At 38.4% G+C, this 24,450-nt stretch overlaps 1 protein-coding gene across 3 annotated transcripts in view; it reads right to left on the bottom strand.

Moving 5' to 3' along the window:
• LOC124789549 (mitochondrial enolase superfamily member 1-like) overlaps nt 1-24,450 on the bottom strand; it is an 84,969-nt gene that overhangs the window by 48,307 nt on the left and 12,212 nt on the right. The window contains exons 1-3 of one of the 3 annotated variants that reach the window (XM_047256947.1): nt 17,632-17,778; nt 9,161-9,272; nt 6,276-6,378 (exon numbers count right to left, since the gene is read on the bottom strand). In XM_047256947.1, coding sequence (XP_047112903.1) covers nt 6,276-6,378; nt 9,161-9,272; nt 17,632-17,645 — 229 coding nt within the window. In that variant the 5' untranslated portion in view covers nt 17,646-17,778. Of the gene's footprint in view, nt 1-6,275; nt 6,379-9,160; nt 9,273-9,891; nt 10,005-17,631; nt 17,779-24,450 lie in introns of those variants that run through there. The other 2 variants (XM_047256948.1, XM_047256950.1) reach the window with 2 other exon arrangements.

Raw genomic sequence — 24,450 nt, forward strand, 5'->3', positions numbered from 1 at the left:
TGGGAAATTTCATGACCCAAATAAACAATGGAAGGCTTGACTTCCGCAAGGCATTCAATACAGTTCCCCACAGTCATTTAATGAACAAAGTAAGAGCATATGGACTATCAGACCAATTGTGTGATTGGATTGAAGAGTTCCTAGATAACAGAACGCAGCATGTCATTCTCAATGGAGAGAAGTCTTCCGAAGTAAGAGTGATTTCAGGTGTGCCACAGGGGAGTGTCGTAGGACCGTTGCTATTCACAATATACATAAATGACCTTGTGGATGACATTGGAAGTTCACTGAGGCTTTTTGTGGATGATGCTGTGGTATATCGAGATGTTGTAACAATGAAAAATTGTACTGAAATGCAGGAGGATCTGCAGTGAATTGACGCATGGTGCAGGGAATGGCAATTGAATCTCAATGCAGACAAGTGTAATGTGCTGCGAATATATAGAAAGAAAGATCCCTTATCATTTAGCTACAATATAGCAGGTCAGAAACTGGAAACAGTTAATTCCATAAATTATCTGGGAGTACGGACTAGGAGTGATTTAAAATGGAATGATCATATAAAGTTGATTGTCAGTAAAGCAGATGCCAGACTGAGATTCATTGGAAGAATCCTAAGGAAATGCAATCCAAAAAAAAAGGAAGTAGGTTACAGTACGCTTGTTTGCCCACTGCTTGAATACTGCTCAGCAGTGTGGGATCCATACCAGATAGGGTTGATAGAAGAGATAGAGAAGATACAATGGAGAGCAGTGCACTTTGTTACAGGATCATTTAGTAATCGCGAAAGCGTTATGGAGATGATAGATAAACTCCAGTGGAAGACTCTGCAGGAGAGACTCTGAGTAACTCGGTGCGGGCTTTTGTAGAAATTTTGAGAACATACCTTCACCGAGGAGTCAAGCAGTATATTGCTCCCTCCTACGCATATCTTGCGAAGAGACCATGAGGATAAAATCAGAGAGATTAGAGCCCACACAGAGGCATGCCGACAATCCTTCTTTCCACGAACAATACGAGACTGGAATAGAAGGGAGAACCGATAGAGGTACTTACTAAGGTACCCTCCGCCACACACCGTCAGGTGGCTTGTGGAGTATGGATGTAGATGTAGATGTAAAAAGTGAGACTTTAGCCAGATTACATTTGAGGCATGCAGTCAGTAGAACAGTAAACAAAGAATGTTAATTATATAGGCGGCCCTCCATGGTAGCACTGTCACAAAGGTATCATCAAGATAGTTAATGCAATGGCAGACTACCAACATAACCTATTCTAAAAAATGTGAAAGATAGCAGGTGTACTAGTGAGCCCAAATATTATCCATTGATATTGATAGAGGCTGAAAGGTGTATTAACCACAAGAAATTGTTCTGATACCTTGTCCAATGGAATTTGAAGGTAGGCTTCAGTCAAGTTGATTTTCGAAAAGTATTGACTCCCAGCCAACTTTGTGAGCATGGCAGGGAGTAAGTGTCTATGACTGACTGTGAGTCAATAGTGACCTTGAAGTGGCGACAGGGCTGAAGTTGACCATACAGCTTCTTTATGATTACTAAGGGCATAGCCCATCCACTTGAAGAAATTGGTCTAATCACTCCCAATGACGTCAAGTGATTCAGCTCCGTCTTAACCTGGTCACATAAAGCTACTGGCTTGACCGTGTCCGAAAAAAGTGAGGATGGGTGGAGGGTTTGAGGGTGATGTGTACCATGAAATTGTTTGCACAACCTAACCCTGAGGGAAAGAGATCCGACAACTCACAACACAAAGAACCCAGTTTGTGATAAGGCACACTTGATCTGATACCATATGCACTGCCTTCACAGTAAGAAAAACCAAAAGCGGCAGTCTAACCCAAACAAATTTTCAATACTCACATCATTAACCACCGTGTATGTAACGGAATGGGCAACTGACTTTGAGACTGTGTCGGCCGTGAATAGGAATCTGCTGTTTGTTATAGCTTACCAATTAAGATTACCAATTAATGCTCAACACATACCAATGGTGGTGACTCAAGCCTGGCATACGTCTATGAATCAATTAGGGACACAGCAGCTCCCATGTCGACTTGTAGGATTAATGGTTGATCCATCACCCACACTTCAATGAATATTTGGTTTTGTCATGTAGACAACAGTGAACACAATAACAAAACAATATAAATATTGACTGCCATTTTTCTGCAATGACTCCTGGGGTGGGGAGAGGAAGGGGGAGGGGGGGCAGAGATTGACATACTGCTGCTATGTGACCCCTTTTTTTTACATTTATGGCAAGAGGCCCACTGTTTGGAGCAGGCTGCCCACTCTTGCTGTGCGAAACAAGAGGGGCACAACAGAAGTGACATTTGTTATTCCTACTGCCGACAATGTATTTGTCCACAATGGCCTGGTTGGCTGTCTGTACTGCAACTATCTCCTCCATCCCTAGGCTCCAAGCACTGGGTTCGTATGCTGTCAACAACAGCGACGTCACTTGAAGCCTCTAAATAGCAGCCAGTGCTGCAGGAGCCTCGAACAGCTGTAAAGGATTCAAAAATTCTTGTAATTTAGGGTCCTCAAACTGAAGGGCACATCGACACAGCTCCTTACCTGGGGCGGAAAGAATGACATGTCTCTGGCTATTTTGCCTTAAAAAAAAAAAAAAAACAACAACAACACTCCATCTTCAGACCACGAATAGCCTACCGAGACCATCTGACTGCCGTGTCATCCACAGTGGAGGATGTGATTAGGAGGGGCGTGGGGTCAGCACACCGCTCTCCCGGTTGTTACAATGGTATTCTTGACCGAAGGCACTACTATTTGGTCAAGTAGCTCCTCAATTGGCATCACGAGGGCGAGTGCACCCCGAAAAATGGCAACAGCGCATGGCAGCCTGGATGGTGACCTATCCAAGTGCTGACCACACCCGACGTCGCTTAACTTTGGTGATCTCACGGGAACCGGTGTATCCACTGCAGCAAGGCCGTTGCCCTATTTTGCCTTAGCCATGACAAACCAACTCAACTGAGTCTATGAACTGTGGCCACCCATGCTTGATATGATTGCTGTTGCTGCTTGTGACACTGGCAGAATTCAACACATGTAGCCATCACATGCTTACAATGTACATCGTCAGAAGAAAGTGATGCTGGTTCGTGCAGAGGAGTTAAATGGCAGAGTAAATGAGCTGTACAAGGGATATCCATGATAAGAAAAGAGCCTTACAGACCTTCTTGTCAACCAGCTGGAATACCATGAAAGGTTACCAAGTCGCTTCTTGTAAGTGTCCCAATCTTCTGCAGATTCATCACAGGGTGGGAAAGCAGGCGGGTGAACAACCAGCAGCTGAGCCTGAGTCAATGCAGTCAACAACCATTCCAACACAGCCATCTGCACATGCCGTTGCAGAATGGACTGGGGTAAAGCCAGTAGGAAAAGTATCTAACCCAAACAAATTTTCAATACTCACATCATTAACCACTGTGTACATAATGGAATGGGCAAATGACTTTGAGACTGTGTTGGCAATGAATCAGCCCAGAATAGGAATCTGCTGTTTGTTGTAGCTCACCAATCAATGCTCAATATGTGGATGAGCAGACTCCATAATACACAGATATTCAACCCTCGTCATTGTCAGTTGTGTTCTAACTAGGAACACAAAGCAACACAAGGCCATAAGAGAGATATAATTCATTGAGTCACGGAGTGACAACAATAAGAATTCACGGAAAGTAGTTACCCGTCTCAAAAACATTATGACTAGGGGCCCAGAGGACCACGGATGGCCTTATGAAGATGCTACCCTTTCAGATGTCACTGGTGTAGTGGCGCACGTGCACAGCGAACCAGGTGATGGTAGTCAGTGACTGGGCTGACGCTGGTGGTTGCCTCGAATAGCTACAGACGTGCTCTTTGAATGTTAGCATACACTTTGACTTGCTGTTGTGTACCAACTTACACCCACTGTGGGCGGCATGTGTTGTAACTCGTGGGTTACTACAACTATGACACCAAAACTGGTAGAAAATGACTAATACATTTCTACAGCTCGTGGCAGACAGGCAATTCTTCAAATTCATGACAGCTGTATTGAGTCACCTCATTAAATTGTTAGTCTCACTGTGTTAATGTAGCAACAAGAGTTTTAGCTCATTTTGCATACTTACACTCTTTGTTGTCTTACGTAATTCTCTTCTGGTGCTGTGCACTTGTAGTAAATAAAGTGCTTATTCAGCAGAAGTGAAGAGTAAGAATATTGTGTAAAGTAGATAACAATACATCTTACAGATGCCTTTTTAAAGATCTTGGAATTCTTACACTTGCTTCCCATTATATTTATTTCTTAATGGTTTTTGTTGCTGACAATAAAAATTAGTTTCAGCTGAAATGAGATCTACACAGTCACTACACTGATACAAAAATAATTTTGATGTAGACTGTGCCTTCTTGCCTAGGGTATGCACTCTGGTGCCAAGGCATTCAACAAGTCTCCATCTAACATAAAGCCAAAATTGAGAATTCCAGCCAGCTCAAAAGAAAATTTAGCATATCGTCTGAATGTCTAAATTCAAGGACTGAAAAGCTGTGTTAGCTACATGGCAGGTAGCAGTGTTCATTGCACCTGTACAACACGTAGTAAGGTAGTGTAGGCATGACACAGTATTTAGAAATGTAAGTTACTGTTTTCCCTGAAAAGTGCCAGTTTAATCAAATAAATATTAAACCTCCAATAAGATATAAAGAGCATCTATTTAATATAACTAGGGAGGTAGCAGCTTTCTCTTTAATTTACTTGATTGAATTTAGCTGACATAAACATGCGTGGTGGTCTATGGGTAGAGCATCAGACTCTGGCTCTGGAGGTCCCAGGTTCAACCTCAGATAGGGGCAGGGAGTTTCCTCATTCCAGTATTTCCAGGATGGCCCTAGATCCACTCAGTCTGTTATGAAATGAGTATTGCGGATGTTTCCCAAGGGTAAAAGGTGGCTGGGGCTATCGGCCAACCACCTTTTGCCTCCTAAGGCTGTGGCAATGAGACTTTACCTACAGACAGGCCGATAGCCCTGTCACAGGCTTGCGCCACAGAAAAGTAGGAAAACATGAATCCAATACGGTCAATTTATGGTTAAAAATTTGGATAATCTGATCATGGATCATCTTCATGAGAAGTATTGCCATGGTGAATTAAGATGTTTATTCCTTAACTATTGAAAAAGAATGTGCAGACTCCTTACACCTATTCACCAAGTTTGTATCAGGTTTATCACAGCATGAATTTAAGTTTGTTTTCAATACATAGGGCGAGTCAAGAGGAAAGGTGTACGCTTTGATGGGTGATAGCATTAGTGATTCTGAACAGAAGATTTCATATGGATGTATGTCCTACTCTGAATGATTTCTGAGACAGGACACATTTAATATCACTTATTCCATTTTTCTTGAGTAACTCAAAAACTGAGCCACCAGTGAAAACACATCAAAATGCAAAATTAAACTACATTAAATTCTGTACAAAATGGGAACTATTCATTTCTTTTCTCTAGGACTAATAGATTGTGTGAAGAAAATGCAAGAAAACAAAATCTTGCGGGATGCGCTTGTGGACCAATATGAAGTAGTTTTCCGAGTTGCTAGACCACGAGTGTCCTGCATCAAACTGTTTGTCTTAACTTGTTCTACACTACTATGGTATGTGGTAAACAATGACAATGTTTGAATAATACAAAAAAAAATAACAATGTATATCAAATGTGTTCTGTCTCAGGAACCAATCAGAATAGGGCATATGTCCATATGTAGTTTTTTGTTCAGAATCGCTAATACTATCAAGTCCTCAAAGCATGTACCTTTTCTCCCGACCCACCCTGTATTAACAAACAATATGATTACTTTGAAAAGCCATATAAACAAAATTATTCTGCAGCTCAAGCTACATATGATTTATTTGCAAATCAAGTTGATATTTGATTCATGATATTGTACAATGCAGAAACAAAAATTCTTTGATACCATCATCACCTCAAAGTTAAGCAGCAAAATTTTCACCTTGTACCCATATCATAAAATACGCTTACATCCATACAATGACTTATCCTTCATAGATATGAATAATGATGAAAGCCCTAACAATGAAATGCATGTAATTCTAATTCTTTGTTTGCTGCACTGAGGTGGCAAGAAGCAATTAACTGACAAATGTGTGAATCCTCGTGGCAGTGAATGAAAAAAACTAAGACATAAAAAATACAGCAGTGATTCTCAGACAGGCACAAACAGCTTACCTATTTCAGTCCCACGGCCACAAGTGAAGGTTAAGCCGTGACCTTCGATTTCTCGGTCAGTATAAATGATAACGTACGCACAAGAATAGTCTGGATCTGTGTGCTGAAAATGGAAATAAAAAATCCTATTTATTACTAATGAAAGGTAAAATTAAATGTAACACTTAGATTTAAAAGCATTGAGTCTTAAAGAGCATTATTTTCAAAAGAAATTCATTGCTGAATTAATGGCCTCATTAGAGGACACACAATATAATTTACTACTTCTCATTTTCTGCTTGAAGTAGGTCACTTCATAAATTAATTTGTCACTGTTCATTTACACACTCTATTTTTTCTAGAACAAAAATTTTTCATTGATACACAAATTTATTTCACAGAATTCTCTTAAAAATCTTTTTTTGGAACATCAGTAACTATCTTTGATTACATACTACTGTTTGCATAACATATATTGTGAAGTGTTAAGCTTTAATGCGCTATGGGGTTATATGTACGCACACAACATCTAAGAAGAATTGAATAGATGGTGACATTGTTCATTGAGTGGAAAATGTGAATAAACATGAGTTCAGAGTGGACCATCTGGCAATGGTGAAAGATTGTCAGCATCAATAGGAATTTCAGAATGAATAATTTTTCTTCCAAGTATGGAAGCAGTTTACACTGATCTAAAGATATGGCAAAACACATTTCACTCCCACAATGTTCGGTGGTACTTCTCGTGGGCTAGCCCTAAAAGAGATTTCTTTAAGTTATGAATTACTGTATCGAATCTCAATTCTGACAGAAGCATGTGAACATGGAGAATCCTTGATGAAATGCATAAATAATTAAGTGTGGTGATACAGTGAAAGCTGAAGATGAAAGCTTTGGGGTGAACACTTGTAACTACCACAAACTTATGTATGTACTGTTGCAAATACCGGCACATGAATTATCTGTTCCACTTCTTCTCTCTCACTGCTGCATAGCCTTCTGTGTTTTGTATTCATCACATTATCAAATATATCAAAAAAGGAGGAAGATTAGGGTTTAACATCGGTTTACTGTGAAGTCATTAGAGACAGATCACAAGCTGTTTCAAGGATGGGGCAGAAAATTGGTCATGCCCTTGCAAAGAAATGATCACAACATTTATCTGGAGCAATTTACGGCAATCAGGGAAAACATAAATCAGAATGATCGAACACAGATTTGAACCTTCGTCCTTCCAAATATGAGTCCAGTATGCTACCCACAGTGCCACCTTGACCAGTCACCCAAATAAATGCAGCTTACAGTGACTGGCTCTATAATTATGATTCTAGATTACTTGTGAAGATCCATATTGTGTAGTTTTGTGGATCTTAATTCAAATTTGGGGAGATTAAGGAAGATGAATCATCGACTCAATTTGATAAAAGATGTTGTGTGGGTGGTGGAATGCAGTAGGTGATACTCAAATTGAGTCTGATATGTTTGACAAGTTTTTTTTTCTTTTGTTACAAAAGGATTAAGGATTTTGCCCTTGGTTTTTAATTCTTACAAAAGATTTATCACTGGGTTTTTAATTCTCATTTCTACTTCAATGTTGTTTCTCTTGCCTATCCTTTCCTTCCTTTCTGCACTATTTGACTCTTCTTTCCTTTTTCTCTCCTCTATTTTACTATACCTCATGTCTTGCTGCCATTTCAACACTGATTTTCACACTCATTGGTACTGCCCTACTTTCGTCAGCCCCTTTATTTGGCCTGGTGAAAGAGTTCCTAGCTTGTATTACTTTTTTACATAAATCTGTTGTCAACTGTTGATAAGAAGATTTTACTACAAATAATGTTATATTCAATTAAACTGGAAGAAACTGTTACTATTCATTCATTATAATCCAAGTAAAAAAGATCTGAAAACCTCAAGTTATTTATAATGACTGCTTCTACTTCTCTTTAGAGAGCAGCTTCTTTTACTTTGGAAATATGATGAATCTACAATCCTGTAATATTTATCACCCTCATATAGTTTTTCATTGATGCTGTCTTTAGGGAAACCAAATTTTCCATTTCTGAGGATATTACAGTTTTCCTTAAAATGTCTACATTTCAGTGCTACCAAAATTATTAGTTAGCATACACAGAGTATTGTTTGAATCCCAATGTATACTAATCCCTTACAAATAAAAAAAATAGATATAAAAATGTCAGGGCTACTTCCTTTTGATGTTCATTCCAAAATGTAAAAATGTTTTATACAGATGGTTATTACTGTGATAATCTGACACATTCTACACCCTAGCGATATACGCACATCAAGGATCTATGTAACACAAAAATAAATAAATAAAATTAAATTATCAAGCAGAATACTGAAACTCGGAAACACTCATACAATGAGAGATTGCCATAGTAGGCACAGTGTTCATGCACTTTAAAGAAACACAAACAAATAAATGAACACTTACTTACTGAATGTAGTGCAACTACTTGATCTGCTCAGTTGAAAACAGTACCTTTTACAAGCACTTGAAATGCCTAATATAATGTATATAACCTTCAACTCATAAGATGTGATTCAGCTGTGATGCTGTAAAACTAAGCACTTATAAACTTAAGAACACTTTGGAATAAACATGTTCAATGCTAAATGCTTGTAGAATGAATTCCACTGATATTGGCTCAGAACAGCACTTACTGTTGTGCTATAGGAGACTGGCCACTAATTTTAGAGCATACTGTATGCAGAACACTGGCTTTGTATCAACTGCAAAAACAATGCAAATGCAGCAAAGAAATGAACTACAAAATTTTGTATGAATAAATGGTCCACTCTTTATAAAACCCATTACATTACTAGCACACGCATAACTAACTTCACAAAAAAATATTTTATTAAATAAGTTATTGAATTACCATAGCATCTGAGCCATGCGCACCTAAGGATGTGGGAAAACGAATATCCCGCACATGCAAAGTACGTATCCTTAATCCCGTTCCAGGCATGCTTCCTCTTACACGTCGGACTCTATAACAAAAAATACAAGATATCTGACACACTGTATTTTAAATTGTTATGATGAGTTTTGCAAAAATTGTATACAAAAAAATTTAATTCTCTAGCAAATTTTTATTTGTTCTGTATTATTTGCAATTCCTTCAGAATGGTACTAGTCAGTAGTTAAAAGATTATGTAGAAATGTCCATAAGTATTTTAATTGTGTGCTTATTCATTAATGTTTAACTTTGATACAGGTAAAAAAAATGATAGCTGCTCCTTTTCCTCACAACAGAATACCTCAAATGTGTCTCATGTCTCCAAGATAATTTGCAAACTTCTTAAAAACTGAGAGTGTCACTACATTTATGTATCTCAATAAACACATATACTGTTTGTTATGTTTCATACAGTGTTGTTCAGTACATTCCTTATAACTTCTAGTATAAAATAATACATTCCTGGTGTAAACCACAGCATGAAAAATCTAAGCATTTTTAGTTCATCAAGTGTACTGCGGTTATTATCTGGACACATGACACCTTTATTACTGAAATGCTGCAAGAGTCTGCAAGGATAATGTATTTATGATTAAAACATCATGTCTTGTGTTCTGCTGTCAAGGGCATCAATAACTTGAAGTACTCACAATTTGCAGTTGCACAGGCCGTCACCAGCCTGTGCCTTACTGAATATGCTACACACAAACCCACTACTATCTCTATAGCTCAAGGTCACCAATGTTAGCAGAGCATTTAGAATACGTTACACCATTCAAGGTTTACACAGCTGAAGGTGTGGCAATTTCTTTGGTGGAAGTTTGGGGGCAGTGATTTGTGCATTAATTTTTGCAAGTGAACTTTTGTGCTATTGTCAGTAAAATAAGAATACTGTGCAACTGTTATATTCCCACTTAAGATTCCTGGGTTATACCAAAAGAATTCTCTTATTTTTAAATTTTATAAATTCAGTTCATTAACAGAATTCCTGTACAAAAGATGAATGCAAGCAATGACTTCAATGACTGATTTAAACAGCAACCACTACCGTAGATATGTTGATCTCCATTTTCATAAGAGGAAAATAAAAACAAATAAAAATGTTATCACATTAAAAAGCGCATGCAGCAATACAGAAAATGAATTACAGTAGCAACTAGCTGTGCAGATAATAAAATGCTGGGACCTGAAATACAGTTAGAGTTAATGGTAGCAGCACAGTTATTTAAGATACGGGTAGTCATTACGAATAAAACAGTAATTATTGAAATCTCATAGTCTGTATAAATTGAATCCACATGAGCTTGAAAAACCACATAATTACCATTATATATCCTGTTAGCTTCTGTATGTTAATGTACCTATTTGTATACCTTAATATCAAAATATCTTTTTAAAATGTAATCTTTCTTACTTTATTTCTTTAAAAAAATTAAAGAAAACAACATAAGTATGCAAGTGATAACAACTAAACCAAGTAATTCTTACAAGTTAGTGATGTTAAACACTTCTCTGAAAAACCGTTAGGAATTTTGTCATTACCTATATGCTACATTATGGTTTGTCCACTCAATACTATTAAAATTTTGCTGATTATTTAGGGTATTTATTCTTACAATACATAACCATATCATCTTTACACTGAATGGCAAAATATATGATTACCAAGCAAAATAACATTTAATTTTAAAATCTTTTATTTATTTAGTTTATATACATTATCACAGTGATGATTTACATCATGTACAAAATCTTGTCATTCTTATCAACATATCTTTATCATAAACACATTATCCTGCTTTATTAGATTATAAAATTATATATGTACATATAGGTAAAATAAAAGCTAGTGAAACACCTTGGTCAATTTTACTAAAATAGGTATAGTAACATGTAGCACAAAAGTTAGGTGCATAATTATATACGTACAATGATGAAAGAAGTTTAGTTTTATCTATTATACTTTGATAATTATGAATTTTTGTTTAGAGGGATTATGAGGCAGACCTACAGATTTGAGCAAAGTTCCAGGTATTTATTAGTGCTGTAGACACTGTTGTTTGTTACTAAATTTTTTAGTTCTTTTTTAAATGTATTAATGTTTGGTATTTTTTTGATGTTATCAGGCAGTGCACTTTAGAGAATTTTTGGTTTGTACACAACTCTGTCCTGATATTTTGATTTTCTGTGCACATCCCTATGATAGTCATCTATTTATTTATTTAGTCCTTCCGATCCTACATGTGTAGAATATATACAAGGACATTTGACATGATTAGGTCTTTACAAGATAAAATTCAGTTTGTATTGTATTCCTAAGGGCTAGATATTTAAGTAATTTAGGAAAGAATAATATATACAACAAACATTAGAGGCAACATACAATGTAGAATATTCATAATGCATCTTTATTTTTGTTGTTTGGTTTCTAGGTACTCTGTCAGACCGTAAAAGCAATGATCAATTAAATATGCCTTTAGTTCATCCTTAAAACTACTGAGATTACTTGCTGATTTAATATGGTTAGGCAGATTATTGTACATATTTATCCCTGTATGTAGAGTGCCTTTTTGGCACAATTATGTTCTCACCTGTTTCATATGAAGATCAGAGTTTTGTCTTGTATTGATGCATGTATATCTTCATTTTTTAATAAGATATGGGGGGGGGGGGGTCTATAAATATACTGTTTGATAAAAACTGACATTTCGTATATAAAAAAGCAAGGAAGAGGAAGAACTGACAGTTTTTTGAATATGGGTCTGCATGATTTCCTATTGGTTACCCCTTCAACAATCCTTAATATTCTCTTTTGCATCCTGAAAAGTTTAATATTTGTTGTTGCATTGCCCCAGAAGATTATGTCATATTTAATTACAGAATGCACAGAGGAGTAGTATACATTTAACAGGCTGGCTTTGCTGCAACAAATTTTTAAGATCCTTATCATGTAGCAGGTTTTGCTTAGTTTTCTTTGCAAATATTCAATGTGTACCTCCCAGCTATTCAAAGCTGAAACTTGATGGTTTTTAATGAAGCAGATACTTTCAAATACAAATATGGATGGTAAGGTCATGATTCTTAATTCCTTAAAGATACCTCTACATGATTCTCTGTAAGCAACATCACTTATTAATCCTACAACTTCCTTTTGAAGTTTAAAAGACTGCTTTGCAAAAGAGATATTTCCCCAGAATACTATACCAGACCTCAGTAGACTATGCATGTATGCATAACAAGCACTTAATACTGTTTCGGTAGTGCAGCAATCTTTAAGCTTTCTTAATATGTAACAGTACTTGCTTAATTTTTTGTTAAGCATTTCTACATGTTTATCCCATCGTAGATGCTCATCCTCCCATAATCCTAAATATTTTATGTGATTCTCTTGTTGAATTTGGCTACTCGATCATAATGAATTTTTCATTGATCCTAATTTTGTTCCTTGTATGGTTGAAGTTCATCCATACAGTTTCTTTTCAGTGACAAAAATGGCTCAAATGGCTCTGGGCACTATGGGACTTAACTTCTGAGGTCATCAGTCCCCTAGAACTTAGAACTACTTAAACCTAACTAACCTAAGGACATCACACACATCCATGCCCTGTCAGTGACAACTAGACAGTTATCTTTGAACCACTTTTCAGCCACTTCTGCTGTTCTGCCAGAGGGTTTTTTTTTTTTGCTGTATCTCATAATATTCTTTCCTTTTATAAAGAAGCTGGTGTCATCAGCAAATAATATAATATCAGCTATTGAACATTGTTGTGGTAGGTCATTAATAAAATCCAAGAATAACAATGGTCCCAGTACCAAACCCTGGAGCAAGACATGATTAACTCTTTTATACTGAGAATGGTACACATTACCATCCTGAGAAATTTGCACTCTTTGTTGTCTGTCATCTAAATATGACTTGAACCACTTATAGGAAACACCATGGACACAATGATTATATAGTTTTGACAGTAGTAGATTATGATTTATAAGATCAAACACTTTGGAAAGGTCAAAAAACAAGCCACAGATCAATTCCTTGCCCTCAATAGCTTTGTAATCAAGTTTTAGGAAATTGAAGTGAGTCATTTGCATAGATTTGCCTTATCTGTAAACATTCTGTGCATTTACAAGAATTTTACTTTTGTTTGGGGAGTCTAGCAATCTGTCATACATTATTTTTTCAATTACTTTCAAAAATGCAGATGATAATTACAGTGGTCTGAAATTTTTAATGTCAAACATGTCACTACATGTCACTACTTTCCGGGACTGGACCAGACTCTGAATGTGGCTCTCCAGCAGGGATACGACTTCCTCAAATCCTGCCCTGAAATGAGATCCATCCTTCATGAAATCCTCCCCACTCCGCCAAGAGTGTCTTTCCGCCGTCCACCTAACCTTCGTAACCTGTTAGTTCATCCCTATGAAATCCCCAAACCACCTTCCCTACCCTCTGGCTCCTATCCTTGTAACCGCCCCCAATGCAAAACCTGTCCCATGCACCCTCCCACCACCACCTAATCCAGTCCTGTAACCCGGAAGGTGTACACGATCAAAGGCAGAGCCACGTGTGAAAGCACCCACGTGATTTACCAACTGACCTGCCTACACTGTGATGCATTCTATGTGGGAATGACCAGCAACAAACTGTCCATTCGCATGAATGGACACAGGCAGACAGTGTTTGTTGGTAATGAGGATCACCCTGTGGCTAAACATGCCTTGGTGCACAGCCAGCACATCTTGGCACAGTGTTACACCGTCCGGGTTATCTGGATACTTCCCACCAACACCAACCTATCCGAACTCCGGAGATGGGAACTTGCCCTTCAGTATATCCTCTCTTCTCGTCATCCGCCAGGCCTCAATCTCCGCTAATTTCAAGTTGCCGCCACTCATACCTCACCTGTCTTTCAACAACTTCTTTGCCTCTACACTTCTGCCTCGACTGACATCTCTGCCCAAACTCTTTGTCTTTAAATATGTCTGCTTGTGTCTGTATGTGTGGATGGATATGTGCGTGTGTGCGAGTGTATACCTGTCCTTTTTTCCCCCTAAGGTAAGTCTTTCCGCTCCCGGGATTGGAATGACTCCTTACCCTCTCCCTTAAAACCCACTTCCTTTCGTCTTCCCCTCTCCTTCCCTCTTTCCTGATGAGGCAACAGTTTGTTGCGAAAGCTTGAATTTTGTGTGTATGTTTGTGTTTGTTTGTGTGTCTATCGACCTGCCAGCGCTTTCGTTCGGTAAGTCACCTCATCTTTGATTTTATATATAATTTTTCACTACATTTATAAATTGGTATTACTGTTGACCGCTTAAATTTACTTGGAAGCACACCAGTTTCAAAGGAATCATTGATTATGTCCACAGGTTGAGAGACAACTTTATCAGTATTGTATTTAGTAGTTTTGTCAGGGATACTGTCAAATCCCCCAGGTCATTTTGCTCTTTAGTTTACTGATAGCCTTTTGTACTTCTTCGGGTGTTATGGGATACAGGTACATTATCCTTTCATTTATTGAAGCTTTTACCTTTGTCTTTGGATTACATTTACTTGTGATCAGGTTTAGGGCTACATTATATAATGCTCAACAAGTATATTAGCTATTAGAAGTGGATCATCAACAATTTCATTTCTGTGTTTTATGTTGATTTTATTAATTAGTATTTTCATGTTTGCCTGTATGATTATTAATAACTTTCCTCCTTGATTTCATTTTTTTGTTGCCCTTTCTGTTATATGAATCATTGTGCTTCTTTTTTGTAGCAATTATAGCTACCCTGTGCTTTTCCCTATAACACTTTACATATGGTTTCAAGGTAGTATTTTGATTTTCTTGTATTTGAAAACTTTTCATAACTGCATTTCAAAAATTTGCAAAGTGAGTTCTGTGTGAGATTACCTCTTGGAAGTAGCAATTATGCCTTTAACATTATTTATATTTCCACAAAACTGTATATATTCAGTTAAAAGCTGGCTGTATTCTTACTTAGTTCAGTTCTCATAGAACTTTCTGGAGAAGCTGATTGTAAGCATTGCAAATCACAACTCTGTATTTGTTAAATGGCCTCAAAACAGCATATGGATATAATCACACAACATTCCGTTAGCTTAAGCTAATGTTGTTTTGCAACAGCTCTCATCATCAGGAACTATAAGGTCTAAGCTGTATAATGTCACGGATTTCTCTGCATTCCATAGATCAAAAATTCTAATTTCACAATGACAATGTGCTCTCTCTCTATCTCACACACACACACACACACACACACACACACACACACACACACACTAGGGAAACATTCCACGTGGGAAAAATATATCTAAAAACAAAGATTCTGTAACTTACCGAACGAAAGCGTTGGTACGTTGATAGAAACAATAAGAAACATAAACACACACACAAATTTCAAGCTTTCGCAACCCACGGTTGCTTCATCAGGAAAGAGGGAAGGAGAGGGAAAGACGAAAGGATGTGGGTTTTAAGGGAGAGGGTAAGGAGTCATTCCAATCCCAGGAGCGGAAAGACTTACCCTGGGGGGAAAAAGGGACAGGTATACACTCGCGTGCGCACACACACACACACACACACACAATCACATATCTGTGTGTGTGTGTGTGTGTGTGTGTGTGTGTGTGTGTGTGTGTGTGTGTGTGTGTGTGCGCGCGCTTGCGCGCTACTGTATACAGAATGGATATCATAGTTTTATTGGTGCTACTTTGGTCAGAATTGAGGCTTTTGGCAATTAGCAGTGCAAGTAGCTCTTACTGGAAGAATTCAGGTACAAACCCTGATACTAAATAAATAACTAAGTAAAATATGAGGCGACCTAGTATAAGGTGACACATCAGCCACACCCATGAGTGACTGTCCTTCTCCTCTAAGCGGTTTTCTACGTTCTGCATTAACACTTTCCACAGTACACTTCATCCAGGGCTTGTCATACTACTGAAAGCATGACAGGATCTCCACCCATGTGTGAGAAGCGCTCTCAGCAACATGCCTAGTGCCATCTTCAGTTGTATAGTTAAGGTTAGTGTCCAAACTGCTGCCTGCAACTGTTGTTATTGTTATATGATATTCTTTGCCAAGATATTTCCACAAATAGCCTAAATCATAGGTAATAATGCTGAATACTGCACTTGGTTTACAAATACTAGTTATGGCACCTGGTAATCACTTCCCAAAGAGTTCTGTACGCATTCTGACATTCCCCTCCCACTACTACTACTACCTAAGAAGAACACCTTAACCCTTTTATTACTGAACTTTGCTTGCATCTTATGTCCTGTACTGTCAGACTGCTTCTTTACTTTTCAAATTCCCCATGCCTTCTCACAAACCTGAAGAATCTGAACACTGTAATCAAAAATTCTTAAAGAGAGATGCATAAATAAATAAAACACAATTAATTATCTGTATGTCTGTCAGCCATCAATACAAAATATGTCCTCGGGTTATACACTCTTAATCAATGAAATTCATCTGGAGAAAAATAACATAGGTAATTTTTATACTTACACTATATTTAACAAATTCCAAAATAAATAAATAAATAAATAAATATTTTCATAGACAGAATAAGAATCTTAAATATTAACTGTAGAAGAACAGTGGAACTGGCTGAGATATCAGTGAAAGATCGTCAATACAATAGGACCTTTAAAATGTGTTGTTGGAAATAGGAATCTGTACTGAATCACCTCAAAAAATGTGGGTTCTCTACTGAAGCAACATATTATTTCTACTAAGAGCCTGAAACTGTATGCTTAGTAACTGGAGACATGAGATGGTAACAAAATCAGTGCACCATTTGACAAACAAGACACTGAAACTAGATTTAATGAAGGAAAAAGCGACTGGTTTATAAAAAAATAAAACAAGTATCATTAGTGCTCATCACTGAAAAGTTCCTCTTCTGTAGCACAACTGAGCTGTGTGCTTTATTTTGTAATAATTTTTTTCTACCTGCTTGTTTCTGACATGAAAAACCATATATTTGCCTTTAGGTAGAACTAACACGCACACAAATGTTGTAGTATCACATCCTCTGGAGACTTTCCAGGCTACAACAATTATTTTACAATTAGGTAAAAGCTCATTAACACCTCATTAAGAAACGTCATTACCAAAACAGAAGCATCTATTTTCAGGAAGTGAATCCTGCAAGGTGAAGGCAACAGATTACAAATAGAGACAAACAGTGTTATTCACTTATGAAAGTCCTGAAAAACACTTATTTCTTTTATAGGAAAGTTACATTAAACACAGAAATGAGCATAAACAACTAAGTAAGAATTTTACTTTTCTGTGATTTAGGTAATGCAAAGCAGTTTTACAGGTTATTGTTACAAAATTGCTTAAATGCATGTTTATAGTATAGCATACCCTTGTTTAGACATTGATGTTAACTTATTCTTGTTTCAGCAAGAAATGAAAGTAATGTAGCTCAGTTATCTTGTTGTTGACTGTTTCTTAATAAGGTTATGTAAGCTACTGTATCTAACCTTGAAATTCAAAATAGCATTCCAAGCAGTGCTGTCATCTGTCAAGTATCACTTGACACATAATCTTATCATACAATTGTGATATAACAGCCTATGTCAATGTAGTTCAGTGTAAATAATAATACTTGAATCACATGAAAGCTGCAAAACTGACAGCCAGTGTGCAATAAAACAACATACATATCAAAGTACAAGTCAAGAATGTCATTTCCAATAAAAATTCATAATGTTAATAATATCAGGTGACAATATGTAATACAAATCTAATATCAAAATGCTTTTTTTTGTTTGCATATGTTTCATTTACTTTTGTCTTCTTTCCTCTTAAAAGTAATGAAATGTAGTGAATTCCTAAAAATACCAGCACAATCTATATGGCCTGATTCACATTTGTTGAAAATAAGGCTAATACTGCGCACTACTGCATCTAGAAATATCACGGTTGCTAGGACAATCGCATACTGGTACACAAAAATTAGTTATTAAAGCCAGTAACTTTTCAGTTAGTAAAACATTAACTTATTTTTTACCCTATTAATGATAGAAATTGGTCAAAATTTGAAAAAGAAGATCTTTATTTTATGACTCATTAGAGATAAATAACAAAACAAATGCCATTTTTGAGGGAACGTAAAACCAAATCAAAGACTGACATAAAGTACATTAATACATTTCAGGGCTCTCAAAATATTTTGTATAGTGTTAACTCTGGTAGTGTATATGCCATCCGATTATAACTCTTAAATTATTCAACTGAATCTAAACAATGAAACTTCTTTCACCTTCCTACAATTTTAAATGCGGAACTGATGCATATTTTGTAATTAATTTAATTACATGTGCTAATTAGTATAATTTGAATAAAATTCTCTCTCTCTCTCTTCCCCCCCCCCCCCCCCCCCCCCCCCTAACACCTCAGCTTGGGACATTTTCCACCAGAGGTAAATTCAGTTTTTTGGGGGCTGTAAATCATAATAGAGTCATGAAATTTGTACACGTGTATGAAAGGCAACTACAGCCATTCACTAATATTATTACATTTAATTAGCATCTAACAGCTAAATTCAATGTGAAAATAGAAAATTGTGCCTGTATTATAAGCAAAGAATTGAGTAAAGGTGAGTACTAATCTTTCAGCCAAAGCCTTCTTCAGAAAAGAAAGAAAAGGAAAAAACACACACATTCATACGAGTAGGCATACCTCACACACACATGAACGCTATCTTCAGCCATTTTAGTATTTCTTGCTAAAGCAGTAGCAGGTAGGGGTCATGTGTGTATGAGGTGTGCCTACTTGTATGAAAGTGTATGTGTATTTTTTCCTTTCTTTTCTGAGAAAGCTTTGGCTGAAAGCTTAGTGTGTAACAGTCTTTTTTTGTTGTGCCTGTCTGCAACTTGTGTCATCTTTATGGTCAGTAGCAATCTATCCTTTCCGTGTTGTTGTTGTTGTTGTGGTCTTCAGTCCTGAGACCGGTTTGATGCAGCTCTCCATGCTACTCTATCCTGTGCAAGCTTCTTCATCTCCCAGTACCTACTGCAACCTACATCCTTCTGAATCTGCTTAGTGTATTCATCTCTTGTTCTCCCTCTAAGATTTTTACCCTCCCCGCTGCCCTCCAATGCTAAATTTGTGATCCCTTGATGCCTCAGAACATGTACTACCAACCGGTCCCTTCTTCTAGTCAAGTTTTGCCACAAACTCCTCTTCTCCCCAATTCTATTCAATACCTCCTCATTAGTTATGTGATCTACCCATCTAATCTTCAGCATTCTTCTGTAGCACCACATTTCGAAAGGTTCTATTCTCTTCCTGTCCAAACTATTTATCGTCCATGATTCACTTCCATACGTGGCTACACTCCATACAAATACTTTCAGAAACGACTTCCTGACACTTAAATCTATACTAGTTGTTAACAAATTTTTCTTCTTCAGAAACGCTTTCCTTGCCATTGCCAGTCTACATTTTATATCCTCTCTACTTCGACCATCATCAGTTATTTTGCTCCCCAAATAGCAAAACTCCTTTACTACTTTAAGTGCCTCATTTCCTAACCTAATTCCCTCAGCATCACCCGACTTAATTAGACTACATTCCATTATCCTTGTTTTGCTTTTGTTGTTGTTCATCTTATATCCTCCTTTCAAGACACTGTCCATTCCATTCAACTGCTCTTGCAAGTCCTTTGCTGTCTCTGACAAACTGCCATCTGGTTTCTGTACAAATTGTAAATAGCCTTTCGCTCCCTGTATTTTACCCTGCCACCTTTAGAATTTGGAAGAGAGTATTCCAGTCAACATTGTCAAAAGCTTTCTCTAAGCCTACAAATGCTTTCTTCTAAGATAAGTTGTAAGGTCAGTATTGCCTCACGTGTTCCAACATTTCTACGGAATCCAAACTGATCTTCCCCGAGGTCCACTTCTACCAGTTTTTCCATTCATCTGTACAGAATTCGCGTTAGTATTTTGCAGTTGTGAATTATTAAACTGATAGTTTGGTAATTTTCACATCTGTCAATACCTGCTTTCTTTGGGATTGGAATTATTATATTCTTCTCGAAGTCTGAGGGTACTTCACCTGTCTCAAACATCTTCCTCACCAGATGGTAGAGTTTTGTCAGGACTGGCTCTCCCAAGGCCGTCAGTAGTTCTAATGGAATGTTGTCTACTCCCGGGGCCTTGTTTCGGCTCAGGTCTTTCAGTGCTCTGTCAAACTCTTCACGCAGTATCACATCTCCCATTTCATCTTCATCTATATTCTCTTCCATTTCTATAATATTGTCCTCAAGTACATCGCCCTTGTATAGACCCTCTATATACTCCTTCCATCTTTCTGCTTTCCCTTCCTTGGTTAGAACTGGGTTTCCATCTGAGCTCTTGATATTCATACAAGTGGTTCTCTTTTCTCCAAAGGTCTCTTTAATTTTCCTGTAGGCAGTATCTATCTTACCCCTAGTGAGATAAGCCTCTACATCCTTACATTTGTCCTCTAGCCATCCCTGCTTAGCCATTTTGCACTTCCTGTCGATCTAATTTTTGAGACTTTGTATTCCTTTTTGCCTGCTTAATTTACTGCATTTTTATATTTTCTCCTTTCATCAATTAAATTCAATATTTCTTCCGTTACCCAAGGATTTCTACAAGCCCTCGTCTTTTTACCTACTTGATCCTCTGCTGCCTTCACTACTTCATCCCTCAGAGCTAACCATTCTTCTTCTACCATACTTCTTTCCCCCGCTGCTGTCAATTGTTCCCTTATGCTCTCCCTGAAACTCTGTACAACCTCTGGTTTAGTCAGCTTATCTAGGTCCCATCTCCTTAAATTCCCACCTTTTTGCAGTTTCTTCAATTTTAACCTGCAGTTCATAACCAATAGATTGTGGTCAGAGTCCACGTCTGCCCCTGGAAATGTCTTACAATTCAAAACCTGGTTCCTAAATCTCTGTCTTACCATTATATAATCTATCTGATACCTTTTAGTATCTCCAGGCTTCTTCCAGGTATACTACCTCCTTTTATGATTCTTGAACCAAATGTTAGCTATGATTAAGTTGTGCTCTGCGAAAAATTCTACCAGGCCGCTTCCTCTTACATTTCTTAGCCCCAATCCATATTCACCTACTATGTTACCTTCTCTCCCTTTTCCTACACTCGAATTCCAGTCACCCATGACTATTAAATTTTCGTCTCCCTTCACTATCTGAATAATTTCTTTTATCTCATCATACATTTCACCAATTTCTTCATCATCTGCAGAGCTAGTTGGCATACAAACTTGTACTACTGTAGTAGGCATGGGCTTCGTGTCTATCTTGGCCACAATAATGCATTCACTATGCTGTTTGTAGTAGCTTACCCGCGCGCCTATTTTTTTTATTCCTTATTAAACCTACTCCTGCATCACCTCTATTTGATTTTGTATTAACCTGACCAAAAGTCTTGTTCCTCCTGCCACCGAACTTCACTAATTCCCACTAAATCTAACTTTAACCTATCCATTTCCCTTTTAGATTTTGTAACCTACCTGCTCGATTAAGGGATCTGACATTCCACGCTCCGATCCGTAGAACGCCAGTTTTCTTTCTCCTGATAACAACGTCCTCTTGAGTAGTCCCCGCCCGGAGATCCGAATGGGGGACTATTTTACCTCCGGAATATTTTACCCAAGAGGACGCCATCATCATTTAACGATCCGTAACTGTTGATATTCCAGCTCGGACTTTCCATTGCAAGTCAAAGTATGTCAGAATCTTTACATGACTCTGAATACTGGGCAAGCAAGGATTTCTTTTTTTAATTTTTTGTAATACTGTTATCATCCAGTATATTTTAATCTTCATAACTAGAAAGGACTGTCACATGGAATTTCATTCCATATGTATGGAATTTCATTCCATATGTGTCTATTAACATGTCTTTGTAAGACCAATAACTTACTTGTCAGTGAAGAACCAGTTTGTAACCCTATTACATATCACTTTGAATAAGTCTCAAATTGTGATTCTTGAGTTTCTCCCAGCGTATTTTTTGCTCGAGCAGTCCACGGGTATACTGCCGGTTCATAGTGTCCAACGGGCACAATATTTCGGCGATCAGACATGTTGCCATCATCAGGTGCACTGACGAACTGAGCTCCTGAGGGTGTGCGGCCAATTTAAATCCCCTTCCCCGGCGGGCCGCTCTCTTCGCAGTCCGCGCCCACGCGCCGGCGGTCGCAAAAACGTGGTCGTCGGAATCTGTCATAGTGTCGCTGTGCTTGCTATGTCTGCCCTGGTCGCCAGTTCGTACTTCTTGCTGAGTCTTCTTAATTACATTCAGTGCCGGGTCCCAAGCCTTGCTGAGATTGTAGCCGCAATCTCAGTTGATAAGATCTTCCCTGGTTAGAATTTCGATAGCCTCCCTTATAACGCTGTCCCAATATTTAGAGGTCTGAGCCAGGGTCTTGGTATGCTCATAATCCATCTCATGTTTCTCTGACAAACAGTGCTCTGCTACCGCCGACTTATTTGGATATTTCAGTCGGGTGTGCCTTTGATGTTCTCGGCAACGATCTTCGATGGTGCTTACTGCTTGTCCGATATAAGTCTTCCCACACTCACAGAGAATTTGGTATATGCCGGGCTTCCTCAAACCGAGGTCATCTTTCACACTTCCCAGTAATGCTCATGTTTTATGCTATGAGCAAACGGAGGGATTCGCAATGGGCAGCCCACTCTCGCCGGTGGTCACGAATTTGTACATGGAGTACTTCGAGGAGGAAGCCTTGGCGTCATCCAATTGGGAAACCTAGTTGTTTCTTTTGTTATGTCGATGACACGTTCTTCATCTGGCCCCATGGCAGGGACAAGGTCCTGGATTTCCTTACACACCTAAACTCCATACATCCAAATATCAAATTCACTATGGAGAATGAAGCAGGAGGAAGATTACCATTCCTGGAGGTCATGGTCAAGAGAAGAGCTGATTGTACCCTGAGCCACGGTGTGTACAGGAAGAAAATGCACACTGACCTGTACCTGCATGCAGACAGCTGTCACCACCCTTCTCAGAGGAATGGAGTACTTAAAACATCAGTGTACAGGGTGCGCAGCATCTCAGACACAGAGAATCTGCCCCAGGAATTGGAACACCTTAAAACCGTGTTCCGAAAAAAGGGGTACTTGGAATGGCAGATTAGACGCACTCTCCATCCCACCACCACAGCACAACCTGTGGAGACGGATGAAGTCACGGAAGAAGAGGTAGCCACTGCCTTTATTCCGTACAATGGCACACTATCAGGGAAAATCGGCCATGTATTAAAGAAACACTGAGTTAAAACCATCTTCTGCCCACCCAGTAAAACACGGGCATTACTGGGAAGTGTGAAAGATGACCTCGGTTTGAGGAAGGCCGGCATATACCAAATTCCCTGTGAGTGTGGGAAGACTTATATCGGACAAACAGTACGCACCATCGAAGATCGTTGCCGAGAACATCAAAGGCACACTCGACTGAAATATCCAAATAAGTCAGCGGTAGCAGAGCACTGTTTGTCAGAGAAACACGAGATGGATTATGAGCATACCAAGACCCTGGCTCAGACCTCTAAATATTGGGACAGCGTTATAAGGGAGGCTATCGAAATTCGCACCAGGTAAGGTCTTTTCAACTGAGATTGCGGCTCAATCTCAGCAAGGCTTGGGACCTGACACTGAATGTAATCAAGAAGACTCTCAGCAAGAAGTACATACTGGCGACCGGGTCGGATGTAGCAAGCACATCGTCGCTAGGACTGATTCCCACGCCCACGTCTTCGCGACCGCTGGCACGCGGGCACGGACGGCGAAGAGAGCGGCCCGCGGGGGGAGGGGATTTAAATCAGCTGCCCGCCCTCAGGAGCTCAGTTTGTCAGCACACCTGACGATGGCGACATGTCTGATCGCCGAAATATTGTGTCCGTTGGACACTATGAACCGGCAGTATACCTGTGGACTGTTCGAGCAAGTCTCAAATTGTTCATTTTATGTCTCTTGCCAAAATGTTCAAACCAGAAAACATCGCAGGTACTGGAAAATTTTTTAGTATTTTTGATACAGCATTCATGTAGGACGGAACAGGAGCATGTCAAACACCAAAATATATGTTGTTCCATATTTTAGATTTTACTATTCTGAGATAAATGTCAGTGTTGAATATCAGCCTGTTACAGTGGCCATTA

Source organism: Schistocerca piceifrons, chromosome 3 (genome assembly GCF_021461385.2).
Source record: "Schistocerca piceifrons isolate TAMUIC-IGC-003096 chromosome 3, iqSchPice1.1, whole genome shotgun sequence".
NCBI classification, from domain to species: Eukaryota; Metazoa; Arthropoda; class Insecta; order Orthoptera; family Acrididae; genus Schistocerca; species Schistocerca piceifrons.